This window comes from Periophthalmus magnuspinnatus, chromosome 19 (genome assembly GCF_009829125.3).
Source record: "Periophthalmus magnuspinnatus isolate fPerMag1 chromosome 19, fPerMag1.2.pri, whole genome shotgun sequence".
Lineage (NCBI taxonomy): Eukaryota > Metazoa > Chordata > Actinopteri > Gobiiformes > Gobiidae > Periophthalmus > Periophthalmus magnuspinnatus.
Window position 1 is genome coordinate 5119511 of NC_047144.1, and position 22164 is coordinate 5141674.

The window sequence follows — 22164 nt, forward strand, 5'->3', positions numbered from 1 at the left end:
GATGGTGTCCTCTCATTTAGTAGATGTAGATTGGAGCTGAAAGCTGATGCTCCGCTTTGTCCTCTAAATGGTGCTGTTCCGTTTTTATGATAGTGAATACCTGACCCACCTGTACAGCCCGAGGAGACTTCATCTTGCTCACAGACTCTCAGATACAGTTTCCTCTCATTCTTTGGCTTCTATTGGCCACAGCTACAGTTTCAAATTGCTTCCTGCGTGTTTCTCCTGTTTTTTTTGCCCTCTCATTCTTCTTGCTCCTAGCATAGACAAATAATGGTCATTGATGAGCATCAGGCACTGTTTAAAGTACTCACACCCACCAGAGAAAAATGGAAAGACAAGAGACTTGTGAAAGATTTTTTTAATAAAGCAATAAAAAGCAAAGCAATAAAATTAAAGCAATAACTTTAAAATGAAAAGATAAATAATTATTCTCTTGTACAACAGGAAATGTAAAATATTTCCTACAGTATATAGTGTATTTTGGGTGATCTCAACCATACAAAGCAGGTTCCCATGGGTCTAAAACATTTTGCGCAATGATTTTGTCATGATGGATACAAATGAATCCAGTGTTTTATTAAAGAGTATACAGCCTTTGCAAAAATCGATTAAAGACCCATTAAAGTAACACATTAGAATTGAATTTCACATTAGTTTCCTCTTAAAGCTTTTGCTTTGCAGTGTAACAGCGACATTTTAGTTCAAACTCAGTTAAAATAAAAGGCATCAATGCTCTTCCCCTGTACATCCTTTACAGTGACTCTTGTCACAGGTTTGCATAAAGAAAATCACTCAAATAAGCAAACAGAAAATATTTTTGGCAAAACAGGAATAAAAGTGACACAATCTGAGATTTGATCCTCATCATCCCCCCTCCCCCGAACACTGTCCCATTGATTGGCGTTGATTGTCCTTCACACTCACGTGATCCATCCTGGTTGCCGTAGAGATCTCAAGTGCATCAGCTGGGCTGTCATGGCAACAGTGGATGGACACAAGCCGATGAGAGAATTTACTCCTTCCTCGGATTGCAGGATTCCCGGACTTAAATCTGATTGGATTTTGACTGTTTTATTCTAATGCTGAAAAACGTAAACTCGGTCAGGTACTTTGGTATGTTTCATTTTGAAGCCAGATATTTAAATATCTACATTCTAAAAACACTAAACATTACAGGTTTAGATTTCAATGGCAGATGATAGAAACTCAGTTTCTTTTACAGTAAGTGTAAAAACAAGGAAAAAAAAGCACATTCTGTCGAAGAGTTAAATACATTTAGACACCCCAAACCATTTGTACATTAATGCCCAAAGTAGGGCATATATCACTAAGTCTTTGTGAGTTTGATCAATTTCAAAGCTCACTTCCTGTTCAGTGCATCCACAAATATAAACAAAAGGACAAATATATAATGTGTAATTTACAATGTTTGTACAACATACTTTACAAAAACACACTTTAGTACTCACACGGTAACATACACTCAGTCACTCAGTCCAAAAACATCCTACTACCTGTACATGTGTCTTTGCTCCTGAAGCAGGAGGTGACAGAGGTATTGACGTGTATGGCTTGACAATTGAAAACAACTAAAACAAAACAAATGACATATTAAGTACTGGACAGAATAAGTGTTAATTAGAGACATACCCTTGGTGTGTCCTGACGCCTCACTCACACATGCACACACACACACACACACACACACACACACTGTTTTTTTGGTCCTGTTGAAATCTCAAGTGGAGGACCATTCAGGCCACCTTAAGAACAGCAAGATCCTCCTTATGTCTCCCTCCCCCCACAGTCTTTGTTATCAGAAGGCTATGGAGGCCCTCCTTCTCTAGCATAGGCTGCTTACTCTGTCCAAAGTGCTCATGTCCTTGGTTCCTGTTCTATTGTTGCACTAATCTTGTCAGAGTGACAAGATGTTCTTTATTTGAGACTGTTGGAGAGTCTCCATGCAACAAACTGGCCTCACCCACATGTAGCAAAGCGCTGAACCATCCTCCCTCAGCACTGGACTGAGTTTGTCCAGTGGGGACAGCTCTTCATACTAGGGACTCCAACACAAACAACGAGGCTATTGTGCTTGTATTTCTGTCCCTTTGTTTGTCTTCAAAGATTTCTGGAAGCTGACTTTTCCAAAGTCAAAATCTTGGCTTTCTGACAGAGATAGAGAGCTAGGACACAATGGGCACACCATCCACTCCCACGAGCTGCCCAGTGGTGGGCTCGTAGGTCCCAGCCAGATAAAACAAGTCGTTGGTGCCAGGTTTGCGGTCTCGTGTGAGATGGTCATACTCTGCTCGGCTGACCACCTGACAGCGATGGGAGATGGTCTGCACATCATTTTCATCCTCATGGCTCGACTGGTACAAGGCATTCTAACAGAAACAGAGGATATCTTTAACTAGAACGGAACAGTGTGCTTTGTGTGGTAGCTATTCTCCTAGACGATAAATCCAGCATTCAATCAAACTTTTCAGAAAACTTTAGCAAGGGAAATCAGTCATGTTTACACCTTTGTATGTGATTTGTCAAGATTGTTTTACTGTTGATGGACAGTTGTACTATATTTAATGCAGACTTTTAGACAAAACAGTCATGCCTCTGTTCTTTATAGGAGACAGATATTACCTTGCCATCGCGTTGTCTCTTCCCCAGGCGAGTTTCCTCTGGGTGGTAGAACCACTTGACCCTGACCACCATGCTGGAGCTCCAGGACTCCCAGAGGCTTTCCACACGGCCCACATAGGGCAGCTGGGGCCGGCCAGGTGAGAGGAATACAGCACAGTCTCCGACACGTACCATCTCTTTGCCGCGCACGATGGCCTTGTAGAAAAGCTTACGAGCTTTGCCCTTCAGTCCTCGCCTCTAAAGGAGCAAAGAGAATGGTAAGCACCAGGTCCAAAATATGCTAAAAACATTAAAGACACATATGCAAGAACATAAATTAGGACAATGCCTTGATTCCTGCCGTTCACTGCAAAGCAGTAGCCTATAATGACCCCACTCCTGACTGAAGACTTAAGAGAACACACCTGAGTAGGATTCCCAGACCACCTCCAGAGCTGGCGTCCTGATAGAGCAGACCTGTTGGTGAGTGTCTCTGTAGAGGACATCATCTGCCTCTTGGCTGGGACAGGGTCCTTAGATGCAGTTTTAGGCTGCTGGTTCTGGCTGTTAGCAGCTCCTTCTTTCCTCTTCTGGCCTTTGGAGCAGCCGCTGTTGTTCAGTGGATTCCCTTTACTAATGTATTCTTTTCTGTCCTCTTTGCTCTCTGTTTGTGGCTTGGCCCCAGAGGTGACCGTGTTAGCTGTAGGGACAAAGCTGTGTACTGGAGCACCTTTAGACGTGGTGGGGTCAGAGGTCAAGCTCTGCCGCTGTTTCTGTTTGTCTTGTTGGAGCAGAGCGCGGCGGAGCATCACGGAAGATGACTCTTCATCAGAGGAGTAGGAGGAGTCATTGTCAGACGAGCAGACCGAAGAAGAGGAGATGGAGCCAGAGGAGGAAGAGGATGATGATGATGAGGAGAAGCAGGAGAGACGAGACTGAAAGCGTTCACTGCGACACTGTGAGACCCCAGAGCCTCTCTGTGTGTCTGCTGCTCCACGTTCATCCTCATCTTCCTCATCCAGCTCCGAGTAGGAGCTGGGGCAGTCACTGGGGTATTCCAGATTGTAATCAGCGCTCAGCCCAGGAGAGCGGAGCTCCTCCCTAGGAGAAGAAGTGCCTTTGGGAATGTCTACATCAGCTGCTCCTTTCTTCCCTCCTTTGACCAGGATACTAGGATGGATGTACCGCAGAGGTGCCCCAATCCTAAGCCCACTGCTCCCAAGCCGAAGTAGGGCTTTGCTGTTTTTGGTCTTTGGAGAAGTCACACCTTCATGGTCAAGCTTTATTAGATACTGCTTCCTGTCACGCTCGCTCACCAACTTCCTGTTGGCAGATCCAATTGCCATGGCGACAGCAGAAGAACATGAGGGTTCTCTGAGTCCCATCATTGGTACAATGGCACCAGGTCTCGCAGCTCCAAATGTGGAGTAGCCATTAGCAATGCTTCTGAAAGAGTCCACTTCAAAGGGCAGCCCGAAGATTCCTTTCATGGGGGCGGAGTGTGAGAGAGGATGGGAGGCAGGCCGATGAAACAAGGCCAGGTCGTGCTCTCTAATCTTCCTCTGGGTCTTACGGGACATTCCGTTGAAGAGGAAGAAGTCCACTGGAGTTCTTTTCTTAGGCGCAGACCAGCTCAGTGGAGAAGTGTTCTTAATCCTGTGCTCTGTTACTGATGCTTGTGCACTGAGAGACTCAGGCACTGAGTGCATTTTCTTGGGTCTGCCAACTGAAAACAATATGGATAAAAACAATGCTGATTAGCATAACGCAATGGATAAAACAATAGAGTCATGAACTTTGAAGTCTACAGTAAACCTGGCTAACCTGTCTGCCCTCAGGCGGGTTTGTCACTCCAGCCACACAAAGTAATCTGACACTTCATAAGTCATGATTAATGTCTTAATAAAAGGATAAAGCATGTGCAGCACACAAAGACCTTTATTTATGACTCTTTGGAGCGTTTAGACACTAGAATCCCATATAGTGTGTGTGTGTGTGTGTGTGTGTTGTTGTTGTGGTGCATCTGATTATTGTTGACAGAAAGAAATATTAAAAACTGTAAATAAAGCTGTGGTAGTTGGAGCCTTAGGCTAGATGTGTGCATGTATTTACCGGTTAGACTGGTATTTCTTTGAATATACTTCTCACCGTTCACCAGTGATAACTTCCTCTACTCCAAGTCTTTCCAAAGGAAATGAAAATGGCTTTTGTATTTGCACACCTGGTCTTTTCTCCTGCGGCCTGACCGGCGACTCGCTGCTGGCTTTCCTCTCCTGAGAAGCTTGTCGACCTCTGCGACCTGGAGACATAAGAAGTGCTGGAGGAGGGTCAGCACCTGAAATCAAAAATTATTAATCTAAAAGACTTAATATTCAAATGTTGATGCATGTTTCTCTGCAGCCATACGCACAGCATATTTGGTATCCTGGAGGCAGGAGTCTGATGTTGGCCAGAGAGATCTTTCCTCTATCGCCATCGTCAAACTCCACCATCACACTGCCCTCCTTCTCGTCCTCTCCTGGGCCTCCTGAAATGTCAGAAATGTGGCTGAGTAATGCTTAAAGTGAGTGCTCAGAGGCTTTAGTGTGTTAAAGCTACCTCTCTGGACATAGCCGGGGTAAAGGCATCGGGAGCGTTCACTCCAATAGGCACATACCCGCGTCCCTCCACACAGGATAGCCTCAGTCTGAGGACGCACATCTAACACCTATAGCATATTAGAGTTATTATGCAGCTACCTACAAGACCTGATGTTTCTATTTAAACAACGTTCAATACTCACTGCCTCCTGCAGGAGCTGCTCTAGTGAGTAAATCCTGGGTCGGTTCCCCCTTTCTCCTTCAATGACAACACTGAATCTGAGAAAGACAGGTAAACAAATGTTAATTCAATCATTTGTACTTTCCAAACAATAACATGATTCAATTATCGCTGCTATAAATCTAAGGCTTGAGAGAAATATAACAATAACAACTTTTGTTAGTGGCAGCTGTGCTGGCTGTCAGAACTGTGCGAGTTGGCTTTACACTCAGAGAGACGTCTTGTTTGTCAGGATTGTCACAACTGCCAGGAATTAAACTAGCACTTACCACAGGCTTCATTCTTTTAGTAAATCACTCATTTCTTTAACACTTGTCCCAGCTCCTGAATTTAAGAGCTCTAATTCAAGATAGTGATGGTGACTACATTGGTACTGAAGCTAATCTTCTAAGTAGTATTTGTGACGTTCAAGGTTGTAAAGCGACAATGGGATACTATAGTCTTACATGTCAGGAAGTTCCAGAGTGTGGACCGAGGCAGCATAGAGGAGCTCATCCTCCTTGGAAATAAGGATCTTCAAACCATCCACCAACATTTCTTTACTCAAAACACAATTGGGCAGAGCTGTGGGGGGAGGGGCAAAAGGTGAATGACTGATGGGGTAAAGACATTTTCCACTTTAAGGGTGTCATGTACAGTAAATGTTGTCCTAAATACAATTGAATGGTTCAGGAGTGAGTTAAAATGTTAGCATGCACGTATTCAAAAAAGCTTGCTTATGTAGCCACTGTATAATTAAATAGAGTTGCGTCACTGTTCAAGCCTACCGGGAATCCTGCAAGGCATGTTGGGAGGAAGGTGCAGTGGTTTCTGCTTCTCTTCATCTTCATCATCATCGCCTTCAGAAAAACTGCTCTCTTCATTCAAATGAAAGCCGTCATCACTGGTAAAGCTCTGAAGCAACCGACTGACTGCATGACCTTTGACCTGGACAGAAAACAGGAAGTGATATCAACTGACAGAAAGCAGGAGACTACAGTTGTGTATTTAGTACCATTAACCACAGTCAGTGATGACATCAACAATATGTGAGTAATAAATAGATTATTTTAGATTGTTTTATTGACTTCACTCCTCAGTCAGCTCCATCTATGCGTAGAACTTGTGGACACTACATATTGGCCCCTTATATGAACATTTTGGACATAGACACTTCTCCAGACCGGTTTAGGCTAGTCTCTGTGAAAATGATGGATGACTGTTGATGGAGCCAACTCACCTAACAGGTTTGTGCTTGCATTTGACTTTCCAAAGAACACTGTCAGATTTGATGCTGTGTCTGTGGAAGTTTTCCACACCAGGAGACCATACATTTCAGTGACAGAAGTTTGGTCACCGGAGGGGATATATGATTATTTCCTTTATTGCTGTTGGTGTGTTGGCTTCAGAAAGCATGTGCATGTGAAGAATTATGGCATGATTATCTTTATGGACCTGCGTTTGGTTTAGAGTTATGTGTTTTTGGGCATTCTCTTCCACAGACTTAAAACAGAGACGACCTCAGGGAGTTTGTCATTAAAATTAATGCAGGTGTCTCACCAGCGGCTGAAAAACAAAACAGTGAATGCAGTGGACCAGTGCTGTGTTAGGACAAGCCATATACATGTGAACATGGACAGCAAACCATGTAGGCTCTACACGTATTATCTTTTAAATTCTTGTCCCACCAATTCCTTGAGCTTTGAAACAATTCACAGCAGTGTTTGGCCCACTTCAATGAATTTAAAACCCAAACTATTTAAATCACACCCCCCACCCACATCCCAGGTACAGTTATTTATTCATTTGTAATACCTACCTTTCCAATAAGGCTGTGTGCTGCTGCTTCCTTGTTGGTGCGGCTAGCTTGTGGATCTCCAAAGCCTAAGCTTAGCAGTGGCCCACAGCAGTCCGTCAGGGCTTTTTTCACGGGTCTCTGATAATCTAAGAGTCTTCTGTCTGTGCTGCCAAAGGTTGTCTTTTGCCTTTTTGGATTGGACACTGAAGTACAATCTACACCTGCAATTAAGAGTAACAACATAATCATACTGCATACGGTTTATAAACTATATTTCTCAGAAAACATTAAACTAGTCTTCTTTATGTCAAGAAACTTTGGTTCTCTTAAAAGAATTTCTCATTATGAAGACAGATTAAGTGAACACTTACCATGCTGATCTGCTCGCTGTATCTTGGGCTTTTGGTTGGCTTGAAATTTGGAGGAAAGTGATGAAAAAAACCTAGTTCCAGCAGCTTGATTTGAGGATGAGCTAATCTTAATGTCAGACACTCCATCTTCACTGTTGCAACTGCCATGGTCGTCCTCTGCAGAATTAGGACATCAATTTCATTGGTCAGTATTTTAAGTGATAGAAACAAACTGCCCTAAACCAGGTATATTGACAGTTTAGTATCAACAGAGCGTTCTTAAGTACGTTTTGTCCTTCTCTGTATACATATTAAATCCTGAGAAACCAAAGCACGAGCTCCTGTGACAGGAGCACATATAGAGCCAGGAGCATATGCAGCACTGCAGCCTGCGCACATCTCCACAGTTATTGGCAGCTGCATGTCACTGACTGCGGGGGTCGTGCTGGTGTCGACACATCTCTGACACACTTGTCACTTGCACTGCGTTCTCGTCAACACTTCCTCTGCCGCACACAAACAACACACTGTGCTTCTCAGTGTCACCAACCCCTAAGATTCTCCTGTTTTTTCAGTCTTCAATCTACTGAATGGGATGGCCATGTCCCACTTCTTTGGCTGTGCCTAACATTGTTTCCCTCTCCTGGTGAGGGCATTTTCATAGATTTGGAAAGCCAAGAACCGGGGTGTGACATTCTTAGCAGAGCCAAAGTGGGCTCAAGTTACTGTGTTGAGCACTGGGTGGCTGTGCCGAATGCCTGTGGCAAGTCGTTAATGGTTTTAACGGTGTGACAGCCGAGCTGGAAAGTGAGGAAGCTCCCACTGATGACATCTCACTCTGTACTCTTTAATATGTGCACACACACAGGCAAACAATGTTGTTTTTTACTTGAGCTGTGACCAGTACTCACCGTCTGAAATCTCACTGTTGCTCTTGCTTGTCCTAGACTCTGATTTTTCAGAGGCATGCTCATCCTTGTGCTGAGCCTTCTTTGGGTCACACCCGATCAGCAGCTTGGGTTTGCGCCCCCTTTTCCTCTTCATGTTCTGAAAGGCTGTCCAGTTCTGCTGTGGATCTGGATGAGTGAGCAAATGGAGAGCTTTATTTAGTTTTAGTGATGTTGTTTAGGAGTGTTGGTCCTTGGTCACTACCCACCTCCAGGACACCGCGGCGTGGCTGTTGTTGAGGGGGCTCCACGCTGAGCCTTGTGTTTGAGCTGGGTTACTCTCCTGGCCAACCTGGAGTTCAGGGTGCTGGGCCTACCTCTGTGCTTACAGCGAGCCTATTCAAGTAGAGTGGGACAGCTCATTATTGTCTCATTTGGTTCCACTAATTGAAACAATCAAGCAAAAACAACAGCAGGAAGTGGATGTAGGCGCGCGCTGATGAGGAACACTGAAGGATTACTGACCTGTGCAGCACTGAGGCTGCTAAAGCTGTGATTGGACATTTTCTTCTTGCCTTTCTGCTCCAGTAAACTCAGCCCAGGCCTGAAACAGAACACACTGAGATCAGGACTTGAGGAAGTATTGTATTGCTGGGCTCATTTATTGTCTCTGCCGTTTGCCACTCTTCGTGTCTCATAACCTTATGAGGTAAGAGTGCAAGATTCTGGTACAAACTCTCTGCTCAGTTTGACAGCAAACACAGAAATATTCAGTGACTGTGTGAATATGAAGCTGTGCTGAATCACCACATGAGAGGCTAAAGAGTACCTGGTGAGGGAGAGAGAAGGCAAAGGAGGAAGAGTTGTGGGGAGGGGCTGAGACAGAGATGAAGCAGTCTCAGGGGAGTCTGTCCGTTGACCGGAGCTTCAGGGCTCAATCGATAAACACTAACCTCTATTGAACACTACTCCTCCCTCTATCGCTCTCTCTTTCTCTGCCCTGGCTTCATTGTATGCACGCTCACTCACTCTCACTGTACACACTGCACACACTGTTAGCAGCTGCTGTCTGAGCCAGGTGAATCCTATATTCCCACAGAGAGCCAGTTTGGCTCTCAGCATCTTCATTCTCCAGAGGAGATATACACAAAGCAAAGAAGATGCCATGTTTTCTCTGTGCTTCCTATCCAAATAAAGGCACCAAATTCCACAAGAAAACTCAAATAATATAATAAACTATACCAATAACTGTAATACTAATAAACAGTTTTCTAGGCCAGCCTAAGCGTAAAGATACAAGTCTCAGAAAAGGCACATTGCTCATTAACAGCAGTAGAAATGTGTCTTCAGCACATAGCTACAGTGCACTAATTAAACAAACAGCACGTGTGTGTGTGCGTGTGTGTGTGTGTAGGGGTGCGTGTGTGTGTGTGTGGGGGTGCGCGCGTGTGTGTGTGTGTGTGTGCGGTTCATCGGCATGTATGACTAAAGCCATTCATTGTCATTTTCATTAGCACTTTCTAATCTGGCTAACCATGACAAACTTCAAGTTCTTTTAATCATTTTATCAAGGCAAAGGGTGAGCATGTTAGCAGAGGTGGGGCAGCATGAAAAAACACATTTATCTTTATGATCCTGGAAGCTGCACTGTAGATGGAAGTGTGGTGCGTATAATGTGTGAAGTAATGTGTTATTCTATGTGTGGATGAGTGGGAGTGGTGTGGAGTCATTTATCACTGTGATAACTGTACATCGGGACTTTGTCCGCTTGTATTAATGTATGCTGCAGCTTTACGGAGAATCAGAACATAATCAATGCATGTGATAAATATGATTAAAAGTGATTAATGATGATTAATGAAGGCTTCATCTCCATTACCTTCTCTCATTTAAAATACCCCCTTCCCCCAGAACTCTCTGCATGAATATGTGTGTGTGCCTTTAAGCAGCTCTTTTCAGAGCCCAATCAAGCAAATCATCAGCCATAGAGCATTTGAATCAATTCTGCTGAAGACGAACTTCTTGAAAATCAACTGTGCCTTTGACTAAAAACACAAACAGAAATCAGGATGAATGAGCGGGGCTTGCCAATCACACTGATTACACTGGTGCCATATCACAGGACTGACCGGAGTCTTTTGGAGCTCTCTGCTGCAGCAGCTGGCCCGGGGGTGGACTTGCGCTTGCGGGGGCGGCCGGGCCCCCGGCGAGCAGGGCTTCGAGACGGCTCCTCTTTTCTGCAGTGAGCAGAGCAGGAGAATGGAGAGAGACAAAAGATCAAAGATGCAGTCAGAAATGAAGAGGAAACGTCTCTGGCTACAGGTTAAACTGCAATAACTATGAGAAGGCAGCGGGTCTTAAACAACTAAGAAAGGTGCAGTATGATGGGTGAATTGTGAATGCTGTCATTCAGGTTTGAGGTCAATTCAAAACTAATGGGTTTGTGTGCTTACTGGTGGTCGTGTTTCCTCTGTAGCTTGGCCAATTCTCTCTGTTTCTCTTTGTAGCGGCGCTGCAGCTCAGCCAGCTGGACACGCATGGCCAGCTCCTCCCCTCCCATCGAGTCCATGGAGCCCTTCACTGGGCACACCTGACACACACACAAAGCATAGTATTTAAATGCTGAACACACATTCACTGGGAATGTGAAGAGGCTAGCTTGTGTTTGAGCAGCTAATGATCATTTTCAATTGATTGAATTTCTGCATTACCTCATCTACGATGTAGATTCATAAGTAGCAGAAAGAAGCATTTTTTCATATTTATACTTTATTAAAAGAAGATACTGATTGGTCAGTATTTGGTGATCAAATTACATATCATGTAATGTTATCCTTTAAAGGTGCACTATATACATTTTCTGGTGGAGACTCCACCACCAGCTAATCTTCATTGAGATGTCAAGATATTGACATCTCATTAATATCTTAATGTCAGGTTTATTACGTAGGTATAGTTGGTTCCAGCTGTGTCATTTCTACTTTACACTGAACAGGACGTTTGTGCAGCGTATGTCCATGGTTCAACATGTCCCTATGTTTTCACATGAATGATTTATTGTTGCATGCATGACTAAAACCCTGATCTGAAAGGCTCACCGGCTCATGCCGAGGTCTCCAGCTGCACTTCCTGCGCAGGTTTAGCCTGTTCCTGATTGGACACTTAGGGTCTGCCCCCTGAGGTGCTGTTTCTCCTGCCATCTCCAGGGCGCGAGCAGCCGCCAGTGTCGCCAGACTGTGCAGGTCAAAGGTCAGCATGTCCTTGCCTGCACACAGATGAGGTGTTTGGGTGTTGATTGGTGCATCTCAGTGTTATAGAATAGGTGGTGTGTGAGGAGAACAATGCAAACAACCCATGAAAAGTGGCGATATTTATGACATTAGCCATGTCGTTGGTATGATGTATACTGCTGTTATTTCTGAGCGTACACACAAACAGCACAAGAGCACACGAGTGGGCGTGCACAAGAACAATCTCTACATCTGTCACTTTCATTAACTCTGTCATTGTCAGAGCAGAATATTCATGAGGCACACCTATGCTGATAAAAGACACATGCACCTAGAGCGCTTTTCACTGAGCTGCGCAGATGTGGGCCCCAGACTTGAGGAGGGAAGAGGGAGGGGCTGGGGAGGAAAGGGGAGGAGAAGCAATAAGAGGCAAAGTGTTTATTGAGCTATCTATTTATTCTCCTACATCTCCTCATTATGGACATGGACAGAATCCAATTTTGCCTTTGAGGAAAGCGAGAAGAGCATGATAGTGTGCGCTGGAGTTGTGGGTCTCTCCTGACATCTGACATTATTAAAAGCGCTGTGTGTGAGCGCGTGCATGGGCACAAGACACTCAGCACAATATGGAAGTGTGAGGCTGAGAAGTGTGAATGAAAGTGTGAGTGACGACAGGACGACAGGTGACTCCTCAGAGGAGGGGGATCGGCCGTGTCCTGTCCCAGCACACAGAGGTCACAGTCCTTCTCATCTGTCACATGGTCTGAGCCAATGGCGCGCTCCTGTTACACTGACAGCATGACATCACCACTGACATCACCGCGCCCAGTTTAATGTCTGGGAGGATAGCCACAATCGATAGGAGCCTTCCGCCTGCAGTATCTCGCACACACTCGGCTCAGCTCGGGTAATGGCTGCGCAGTGTATCTCAAAAGGGGGTAATAAGAGGTGGCGCAAGGGAGTGGAAGGAGGATAAAAAGCAGAGTAAAATTAAAAACCATTACAGTTGTTATGGACAGAGCCATCATTATTGGCCATTAAGAAAATTTAATCTACTTTTTCAAAATAAAGCCTGTGTAGGAACAAGAAAATAAACAATAAGAGAAACAACTGTGGAAATAGACGTAATGTTGCTAATTTACACCGAAGAGAAGGCATCTCTTGATTCCTTAATCTGTAATTGCAATCTTCAGTGAACAGCTGAGATATCCTTCCGCGTCACAGAGCGGCATAACTGCATCTGTCTGGGATCGGTTTCATCTTTCCAACACATTCCCAATGACAAAAAATGCCATCAGCGGTATTAATATCATTCCTCCATGCCCAGGCCGGAGACGGGTTTTAAATAAATGTGTTGCAATTTAGAGAACGATTCCCACACCATGACAGGACTTATTGATTTCACACCTATTACACATGCTAAGCACGTGCACGCACATGTAAACAAATGCACTGCCGCACACGCCCGCATCTCGCACATACATGTACTGACAGCTGCACAGGGACTTATGATTTTTACACTTATTAATTCCGTCAACAAGGCTTGCAGAGGCAGGATTTACACACAAGATTACATTGGTTTAATAAGAAAAAAGGCGCGGATGAGAGGGGAAACGTAACAAGAGGAAGGAGGAGGAGAGAGAAGCGGGAGGAGGTAGAGACACAACGGAGGGGCGCGATTCAGCTGGGATTACTTAACAGCTTACACACACACACACAGGCATAAATAAAAACACTTTCTCTCAGAGGGACAAGAGGAAAATAGGAGCGCTTACAGAAGAAGTGTTTTAAGGATAGGGTCTAATTAGCAAAGCAAGACGCCAGAGCCTGCGGGACTGGCTGGCCCGGCAGTCCCTGGCTTCAGTCTGGTGCATGGCTTGATTGACCATCTTTGTGTCACCTCCTTAAAAGCACATGTACACACTTAAACTAAGTGAGAGAAAAAAATCTGCTACAACAGAACTAAGCGCCAAAAAAGGAAATGGAACAGGTTGAGCCACCAGATCTGATGGCCTGGTGTCTTTGTGAGTGGGGCTTTTTCATCTTTTCTAAATTGATAAAAAGATAATACTTTAGACAGGCCCTTACCTTCCTTTTCCTTGTTCTGTCTGTTCCTCCTCTCAATCTCCAGCTCAGCCAGCTCTCCCAGGATTTCCATCCCATGGTGTGACAGGGGCCTGGGGGGCTGGAGCGCGGGTGCTGGTGGGTACAGGGCATCTCTGGTGGCACACAGAGCAGCAGCGATTAGCAGCTCCAGGCTCCACATGTATGCTCCTTGTAGTTGAGCTGAAGGGGGGGGACTGGGGGAGCAGGGAGGGGTACAGGACACCTCCACGGAGCTGCTCCTCACACAGGCCTCCTCTTCCTCAGACTCTTGTCTATGTTCCTGCTGTATGTCTTCTCTGAGGTCTTCAGGCATAGAAGCATTACATTCAGATTCAGGCTCTCTCTTCTCTCCCTCCTCCTCTTCACTGCCCTGTTTTTCATGTCCTCCATCATCCGTCTGCTCTTTGGATAGGAGCAGCTCCTCCAAGGCAGCCCTCTGGCCTGGGAAGCCCTGAGACTGCTCCACTTGTAGGACATTGCCGGTGGCTGCTGCCAGGACTGGAGCAGGAGCAGGGCTCTGTGAAATGGGGCATGCTTTTTCTTCTCTCTGCTCTATCTTGTCCTTTGCACTATCACTTTGAGGAGTCACAGTTTCAGCATTGTACTTGTCCTGGTCCTCAACCACAGTGCAGCACGAATGTGGGTGGGACTTGGACTCTGAGTTGATGGGCTCTGCTTCAGTCATGATATTTTCAGCAGGTCGGGCAAAACGGGGCAAAGGTCCAGCTTTGAAACCCATTGTGATTGGAGGGAAGGTGTATACAGGTGGCAAGTCTGGAAGAAGGAAGAAATTAAATGTGTGAATATTTTCATTAAATTGTAAAAAAAAATTAAAAATATTTTACAAAAAGTTAAAAATCATGTCAAAGGCATGAATCCAGTGTTTTGAAAATAATAGCTATTCTGTTCACAAGGACGGAGCATGTGATTACAGTGGGCATAATAGAGTGGCAGCAGGGAGTGTGAATGCAGTGCAGTCTGTAGCTGTTTTGGGCCTTTTTCGGGATGTGTGTATAGATCCATGTGGGATATTGATGACACCCTGCAGTTTCCCTGTGATTGCAGTGCGGGCCCTGTCACCCCCATGCTCTTATTATTGATGGTATTCCTCCGCCCTCTGACAACACAGCCAGATAAATGTGTATTCTTCCGCCTGTGCTTCTCAAGGACCTGTGAAGGAGAAGAAGGGCCTGTCTGCTGATGCTGCTGACCTTCCAGCACGACACACAGCAACGCGCACATCCAGGGGTCGCGCTATGCACTTACAAACAGAGTGCCCATATGCTTTCTCTGACTCTAATGGCCGACCTGCCTTTTTAGATTTCACTGGGAAAATTGCACACATAGTCAAGGATAGGCAGAGCAAGCGACCAGTGCTTCAAACTATTTCACCTAAATTAAAAAGTGGGGTGGATGCACATCAGAAGTCAATGCTTACTGTCGACCTACTTTTCCATTTTTACTCCATCACCCTACATAGTATACCATTCATTAATTCTAATGATGAGAGGTAGAGTTGTTACCTGGCTCTAGTGAGGGTGGGTAGTCCTGAGGAGGCTGCCCCTCTCCGCGGTCACTGCTGCGCTCTAGACCCTTGGGCAGATGGGATGGACCGGGGCTCAAAGCAGGAGAGCGAGGAGCTGCAGCGGCTGGACTGGGGGCAGGCGTCAGCGGGTTTGGGGCAAGAGGTCGTCTGGATGGGGACTGGTAGCAGGGCGACTGATGGCTGTTGGGAAATACTACGGGGGAGGTTGTTGTGGTCTTCAGTGGAGGAGGGGTATGAGAGAAAGGTTTGGTAACGACTGCTGATGAGGAGGACAGAGGAGGAGCTCTGGAAATTGTTAACTCATGTGAAGAGTCCTCTATTGTGATACAGTGTTCCTCATTCTTCCTCTGTGAAATGTAGAGTTATACTTTTTAAATGATTCATTCATTTATTTTTTTAATAATATTGGCTACACTGTTGGCACTTCCTCCAAGATTTAGGGAAATAAGGAAGTTGCCATGTTTACATGTAGTTGTACCTGTGCTTGAGAGTGGCGCTGCATGTGTTCCACAGCACGCTGTTGCTGCAGTGCGTACAGCTCCTGTTGTCGTAGAAATGAGGATCGCGAGTACATTGGGTGGTGTTGGAGATGAGGCGGAGGACCTCGGCTGCCATACACAGACCACAGACCTGACTGCTCAAGCACATCTACAGATACAGAGACAAGGGGTAAAATATGTTCATTTGTTAAGAAAGAAACACAAGTTTGACAAACATGTCACATATATACGTTTTGATTTAAAAAAATGTAGTGTAGCGTTACGGTCACTAGACACACATACTGGCACACATATTCAGTTTCCGTCTTGGCTGCCTTGTCGCTGGGAACCTTTGTTCTGTAAGATTAGCCTGTGTGGGCTAATGTTTCCCAGGGGAAGGGTTCAGTGGATGCACTTCCCCTCACTGCAGGAACTCCCATGGAGGGAGGCAAGGGAGGCTGAAGATAATTAAATTTCACAGCCTGTTTGCAAAGCAGTGTTGGCAGACGCATGCACATCAACCCTATCAAGCAGAAGCAGCAACATATTCTCTACAACCTTTACACTAACTCGGGTGTCACTTAATCTAGACACATTTGCCTCCAAACTGAAGCCCATCACTTCCAGACAAGGGGTAAAAGTTCTAGTACATCAGGTGCACTGAGTCGGTCTGAGCTCAGAGAGGAGGAGAGTTGGACTATACCAAGGGGGTGATGAGCTCCTGGTTCTGTGGGCAAAACCACCAGGGATGCACTGGGGTCCATGATGGGTGTCAGGGGGCTGGGCAGACCTGGAGGGAAACTACTGCCCATTCCCACATGGTTCAAACCTGGAACAAAAGGAATCATGTTTGTTTGTTTTTTTGCTTTCTTTAAAATAAAGTATGTTTAGTTATTCATTTAGTGTAATGTACAAAATGACAAACTATTTGAAGATTAGGTATGTGAACATTTTAAATAACACACCGTAAGAATGGCTCATCCAGAGGGAGGGACTCCCTGTCCTCTGCATCCAGTGATGATGAGCATGTGCAGATGGGTCAGCTCCTCCCAGAAGGTGAGAGGTCAGGTCACCGTGGCAACTACTGGAAGGGTGGATGCGGGCAAACTCGACTCGCTCCTTGTTTTCCCTGTTGTGGCAGTAGGCGGGGAAAACTTTGTCATTATCCTGATTATGGGCCTTATTGTCAACATCATCATCATCATCACCATCATTACAATCATTATCTTCATCCTTGTCATCTTCATTACCACTACTACCATTATAATCATCAAGAAAAGGAAATACGACTGCAACAGTGGCAGTCATCATCTTGTGCCTGCTCCATGAGTTCTCATTATATGTTTTCTTCCCTTAATATGACTACATAATAAGAGACTGATACTTCAGAGACATCAGTATTAGTCCCAGTAATGTTAATGCACCACATCTGATCTCTGAAAGAGAGAGGGATAAAGAGGGGGAACAGAAATGCCACATCAAAGAGTGAGAAGAGTAAATGAGTGAGGAGAAGAGAGGCCTGTGTGGGGGAGAATAAAAGAGTGTGGAGCTTTTCAGATGAGAGATGATGCTCTGCTTGTGTCCATCATCAGACACATATTGTACATATTTATTAGCACCTAAGGAGCAGTTCTCTGTCTCTGTCCAGGTGATGAAGACTCATATGTTCCTCAACCAGCCTCTTCCTCTCATCCAGGTCTCGGGCCAGCGGATAGACAGGACGGGATACCCCTATATTAAACACAAGTTTGGGAGTCTTTAAAAAAAACATGGACTGATGACTAATTAAGTTTCAGAGCAAGCAGCAAAAACAATGTCTGACCTTTCATGCTGGGCAGCACTCGGCCCTGTCTGCTGTGTCCAGGGGCACTGTCTAAGGAGCGATGGGGGGGTCTGGTCACAGCAACAGCAATACCAACCGGAGGCTGGCGTACCTCCCCCTCCACAGCGTCCCCCGCCTCTTTCCCACCTCGGTCAGCCCTCTCTCCCTCATTAACAGAGCCACGGCGAGGGGGCAGCATCTGTTTCAGTGATTCTGGTTGAGAACTGGTGCCTTTACCTCCACGCTCCCCCTTTTCTGATCTGTCTACACCCTGCTTGATACAACCAAGCCCTCCAAAAGGGCTTCTTTGAGGCAGCAGCAAAGGCTGCTGGGAACTGTAGTTCATGAGGGTTTTAATTGCACTCCCTTCACTCTCACTGGTGTGTGATAAGGAGTGGGATAGTGGAGGGTGGGGTTTGGGGTCTACGCTGGGGGCTCGGTTGCTGTGCTCTCTTCCTTCAGAGCTGTTGGCTGAAGCGTGATGGGAGCCTTTTCGCAGTTCCTCTTGGTGGCCCCCTTCAGGCCCCCAGGAGAGTACTGTTTGACCCTCATCTCTTCCCCTCTCGTCTGAGCTGCTGTGCTGCTGGTGCCGTATCCTAGCAACCTTTTGTCCTTGCCTCTGCACTACTGGTCCAGAGTTCGACCTCCCATTAGGCTGAGGACCTGAGAGAGAACAGTCCCTTAAGGGAGAACTGCTGTCTATATTGAGCTCAGTTCCAGAGTGACCTCCCTGGGACTCTGTAGGCAGTGACGGTCGGTAAGCATCGCCTAGCACCTCTACCTCCTTACAGGATGAAGAAGACCCCAGGCTGCAGGACTGAGGGTCCAGCTGACAATACTGGCTGGGACCATGTCTGTGCAAGTGCTGCTGATTCCAGTCATGAACTTTGTCATCCTTGCTGTGGTCCAGCTGCTGTTGGAATTTGTCCTTCTTCTGACAACTACTACTAAGTTGGAGGTAAGTAGAATTTTCATATAGTCTCTCTCCACTTTTGTCATCTCCCTTTCGTGCACCACCACCACCAACTCCATGACAGTCAGGCACTGGTAAATCTCCAAGAGGAACATAAGTAGAACCAGAGACTTTGGCTTCTCTGTTAGACCCTCCTGAGACTGGTGCTGGATCTTTGGAGGGCACTAAGGAAAGGGGTGCAGGTGGACAGTAAAAATCCGGGTGGGGATGATGGGGGTGATGTAGCCAGCCTCCAGTCATGGTGGAGTTGATATGTAAGGCATGAGGTGGAGGGGGCATGGGGTAAGATGACGCTGAGTGAGAGGGCGGAGGAGCCAGAATGGCCGCCACAGCTCCTTTTCTCTTACATTCAGGGGAGGACTCACTGATCCTCATCTCACTACACACTGGTTCATCTTTGGAAGAGCGCCTGTTTCCTCCAGATGGAGGTCCACTAGTCCCACCACAGCTACTTAGAACACGCCCCTTTCCCGCCACAAGGCTGGATTCTTCGCCCAAACAAGCAGACAGTTTACAGGCATTCATATGTTTGAGTCCTTGATTTGCAGCATCGCTGTCTCTGTATTCTGTGTGGCGCTCATCGTCCCGGCTGTGTGAGGCTAGGTGTGGGGGTGGGGCTAGGTGTGAAGGTGGGGCTGAGTGGGAGGAGTATAGCTGATGATGGGAGGATGAGGTGCTTGTGGGTACAGACTGTTGGTGCTTTTCCTTGGTGTCTGGGTGCTGCTCTTTGCTGGACGATCGCTCCTTAGACCCAGATGAAACTGCTTTATCACCCATGTCCTTGGAGCTCTTCTGCGGTCCACCGCCTCCGCTGTCTGTCTCCCGGCTGCATGAGCCCAGTGGGTGTCCTGGGGCTGCTCTGGACAGAGGCGGGAGGCTGTGATTGGTTGAAAGCAGAGGGGGCTGTGGTGGAAGGCTTCTCAGGTAGAAATGATCTGGAAGTGAAAAGGAAACCAATAAGAAAATGTCCTGAACACTTTGTGATAATTGTGCATACAATTGCATTAGGCAAGGCAAGTTTACTTGCTTTACAGAATAAGAAAGACATTAAAATCACAATACAAACAAATCAAAACATTCATATTTTTAGCTTGGATTTAAACATTGTCAAAGTAGAGCCCTGTCTCACATTTTCAGGAATACTGTTCCAGCTTTTAGCTCCATAAAACTGAAACGCTGATTCCTCATGTTTAAGCAAGTAATTAAATAATATGTTTGGAAGCAGATGCAATTTTAAAAGAAATATGTATCAATTAGATGAAGCCGTTTCTTACATTTCATTAATAAAGCATAAATATACATTTACAAAATTGTTATTTTAATTATTATTTTGTCATTTTTTCTTTCCATTACATTTGCATGGACAGTAGCACCTACCTTTCTGAGTTTCGTAGAAGCGGTGCTGTCCATAGAGACTGTTGCTATGGTGATCAAGAGGACTCATGGGGAGAAAAGGAGAAGCCAGACTTCCTGAATAGCTGGGGTACCCTGTCAGAGGGAGGCAGAAAAAGAATTGATGTTTCTGTACAGTGTTGACATTCAGCAGCTCTAAACAAACAGCTTTTCCCAACAATTTATCCTAAAATGGGCAAAGTTTGAAAAAAAAAAAAAAAAATAGGGCCACTCACTGCAACTTTTACAATAAATTCACATTTACACATGAGTTGACATTATTTACAGTGGCCAAAGTAGTGACAAAAACCACAGTAGAAAGCCACTGTCAAGTGTTGCTGCATTTAGCAGCATGGAATTTGAGCTTTTGAGCAAAACACCCATTTCCCAAACCCAAGACAAAATAGCATGCACTATCAGGGCACCCCCAGCTCTCCCAGGAGGTCATGGGGAGGTAATGGTCGTTCCACTCTGTTCTCCGCCTTCAAGGACGTTGAACTGCATTGTGGGATAAAGGAGATCCTGTCGGTTGTGCTAAGAAAGACTTGAAGCTAACAGAGTAGAAAGAGGGATTCTTTGATGGAAAACATCCAAAATGACCACAAACCTGTGTACATTTAGAGAATAGGGTTTAAGACATGTCTCTCTTCAAAGCTTAAGATTGGATGTGTTTGTGTGTGTTCCTCAGCAGCTGGTTTCATGCCCCACAGAGTGTCCTTGCCAGCCCGTTAATTGGCAGCCGTTAAAAGTTTAACGGTGGTGGCCAAAGTAAACAGTACTCCATAAAAACTCATCCTACGCATTCCACAGTCGCACTGCAAAGTAACCCACACCCCCTCAGTGTTCACTGTGTGTGAGAGTGTGTGCAAGGAGGGGGTGTCGGAGGCCCTGTGCTCATGCTGCAATGTAAATGTACGGATGTGTACAATCAAGAGTGTGCGTGTCATTACTCTGACTGGTTAACAACCAGTGAATCTAAATGGCGACAATTAGCCAAAAGGGTCTATCAGCCATCTAAAGCCAATCCCCCGGGAAACGATGAGTGATAAAGCTCAGGGGCGGGGGGGGTGGGGGGGTAAGAGGAGGGTGGGGGGGCTGTGATGTGCAGAACAAAGACGACAGTGGGACTTCAGAGAGGAAAAAAAAGTGGGAGGGAAGAAATCTGAAAACAAGAGGTTAGCTGGTGAATAAATGAATGAAAGACAGAAACACACAAGACGCCAGAAGAACAGGGCTGTCAATTTGAAAAGCTTCCAATCTGGTGCAGTGGGGCGGCTTATGGAGAGGAGACAGGGGAAGTGAGAGGAGTTGCTGAAGATGGAGGAGGAGGTAGTGGGATATTCGGAGCAGTGAAGCCAGGACAGTGTGTACACAAACCAGGACAGGTGGAGCAGCGACAGTGCCGGCTCTCAGCGGACACTTCTCTTTCTGTGTGTGTGCTGTGTGTGTGCAGCCAGGTCTCTTCCCTGCACTGGCTCTGCTCCACTCTCTGGACCAAAGCCAGCTGGCAGGCCGCCTCCTGGAGCTCCCTGGCTTGAATTCTTAAAAACAATCATTTGTAGTGTGTGTGTGCGTTCAGACATCAAAAGACGTGACACACAGGTCTGCCTGATAGACGCACACAGCCTCACTCTCTTTTCAGAGTGGCTGCTGCTGCTCCTGTGTTCACTGCAGTCCTGCCTCCAAGTCCCCATGAATCTGATTTAAGGTAGTCACTGTGGGGGACATTAGCACTCATTTTCATGGCTTAAATGGTGGTATTTATTGCTCGATGAACTACAAATGAAGCAGTTGTACAAACAAAAACTATTGTCTCCTTTCAAGTCATCTTAGGAGAAATTTCAATATAAAGACTTTTCATCTTAAGAAATAGGATTGCCAATTTAGAATGAATTTGTGTTCCTTAGTAAGAGTGATTCAGCACAGCCAAAGTTTAATTCTGGTTTGTTCTCAACAAACATAAAAACCTGAGACAAATTAAAATTTTAACAGAAAACTCCACAAAAGCTGGACTCCTTATCTGTACATTTCCTCAAACAGACAAGCAATTCCTCATTTACAGCATTCTGTTCCACCTTAAGTTGAATTAAATAGAAAACATTGCTTGTTACCAAACCTTGGAGGTTTTGTACAGTTTGTAGTCATGTGGAAACAACGACA

The 22164-nt window shown here is 45.6% G+C and overlaps 1 protein-coding gene and 1 long non-coding RNA gene across 2 annotated transcripts in view; both read right to left on the reverse strand.

Annotated features, from left to right (window-relative positions):
- Positions 1 to 343: 343 nt before the first annotated feature.
- Positions 344 to 22164, reverse strand: part of LOC129457160 (uncharacterized) — a 53863-nt gene continuing 32042 nt past the window's right edge. Inside the window, exon 2 of the long non-coding RNA XR_008649120.1 lies at positions 344 to 1716. This is a non-coding gene — a long non-coding RNA (uncharacterized LOC129457160). The remainder of the gene's footprint in view (positions 1717 to 22164) is intronic.
- Positions 344 to 22164, reverse strand: part of bahcc1b (BAH domain and coiled-coil containing 1b) — a 39306-nt gene continuing 17485 nt past the window's right edge. Inside the window, exons 4-28 of the mRNA XM_055229507.1 lie at positions 19990 to 20100; positions 17640 to 19547; positions 17437 to 17548; positions 16783 to 16946; positions 16521 to 16646; positions 15817 to 15986; positions 15316 to 15685; positions 13775 to 14566; positions 11555 to 11721; positions 10910 to 11046; positions 10586 to 10693; positions 8982 to 9060; positions 8726 to 8852; positions 8481 to 8645; positions 7591 to 7746; positions 7241 to 7440; positions 6210 to 6369; positions 5889 to 6006; positions 5405 to 5480; positions 5221 to 5329; positions 5033 to 5149; positions 4844 to 4957; positions 3048 to 4348; positions 2644 to 2880; positions 344 to 2390 (exon numbers count right to left, since the gene is read on the reverse strand). Of these exons, the coding sequence (XP_055085482.1) occupies positions 2187 to 2390; positions 2644 to 2880; positions 3048 to 4348; positions 4844 to 4957; positions 5033 to 5149; positions 5221 to 5329; positions 5405 to 5480; positions 5889 to 6006; positions 6210 to 6369; positions 7241 to 7440; positions 7591 to 7746; positions 8481 to 8645; positions 8726 to 8852; positions 8982 to 9060; positions 10586 to 10693; positions 10910 to 11046; positions 11555 to 11721; positions 13775 to 14566; positions 15316 to 15685; positions 15817 to 15986; positions 16521 to 16646; positions 16783 to 16946; positions 17437 to 17548; positions 17640 to 19547; positions 19990 to 20100 (7328 nt within the window). The 3' untranslated portion in view covers positions 344 to 2186. The remainder of the gene's footprint in view (positions 2391 to 2643; positions 2881 to 3047; positions 4349 to 4843; positions 4958 to 5032; positions 5150 to 5220; positions 5330 to 5404; positions 5481 to 5888; positions 6007 to 6209; positions 6370 to 7240; positions 7441 to 7590; positions 7747 to 8480; positions 8646 to 8725; positions 8853 to 8981; positions 9061 to 10585; positions 10694 to 10909; positions 11047 to 11554; positions 11722 to 13774; positions 14567 to 15315; positions 15686 to 15816; positions 15987 to 16520; positions 16647 to 16782; positions 16947 to 17436; positions 17549 to 17639; positions 19548 to 19989; positions 20101 to 22164) is intronic.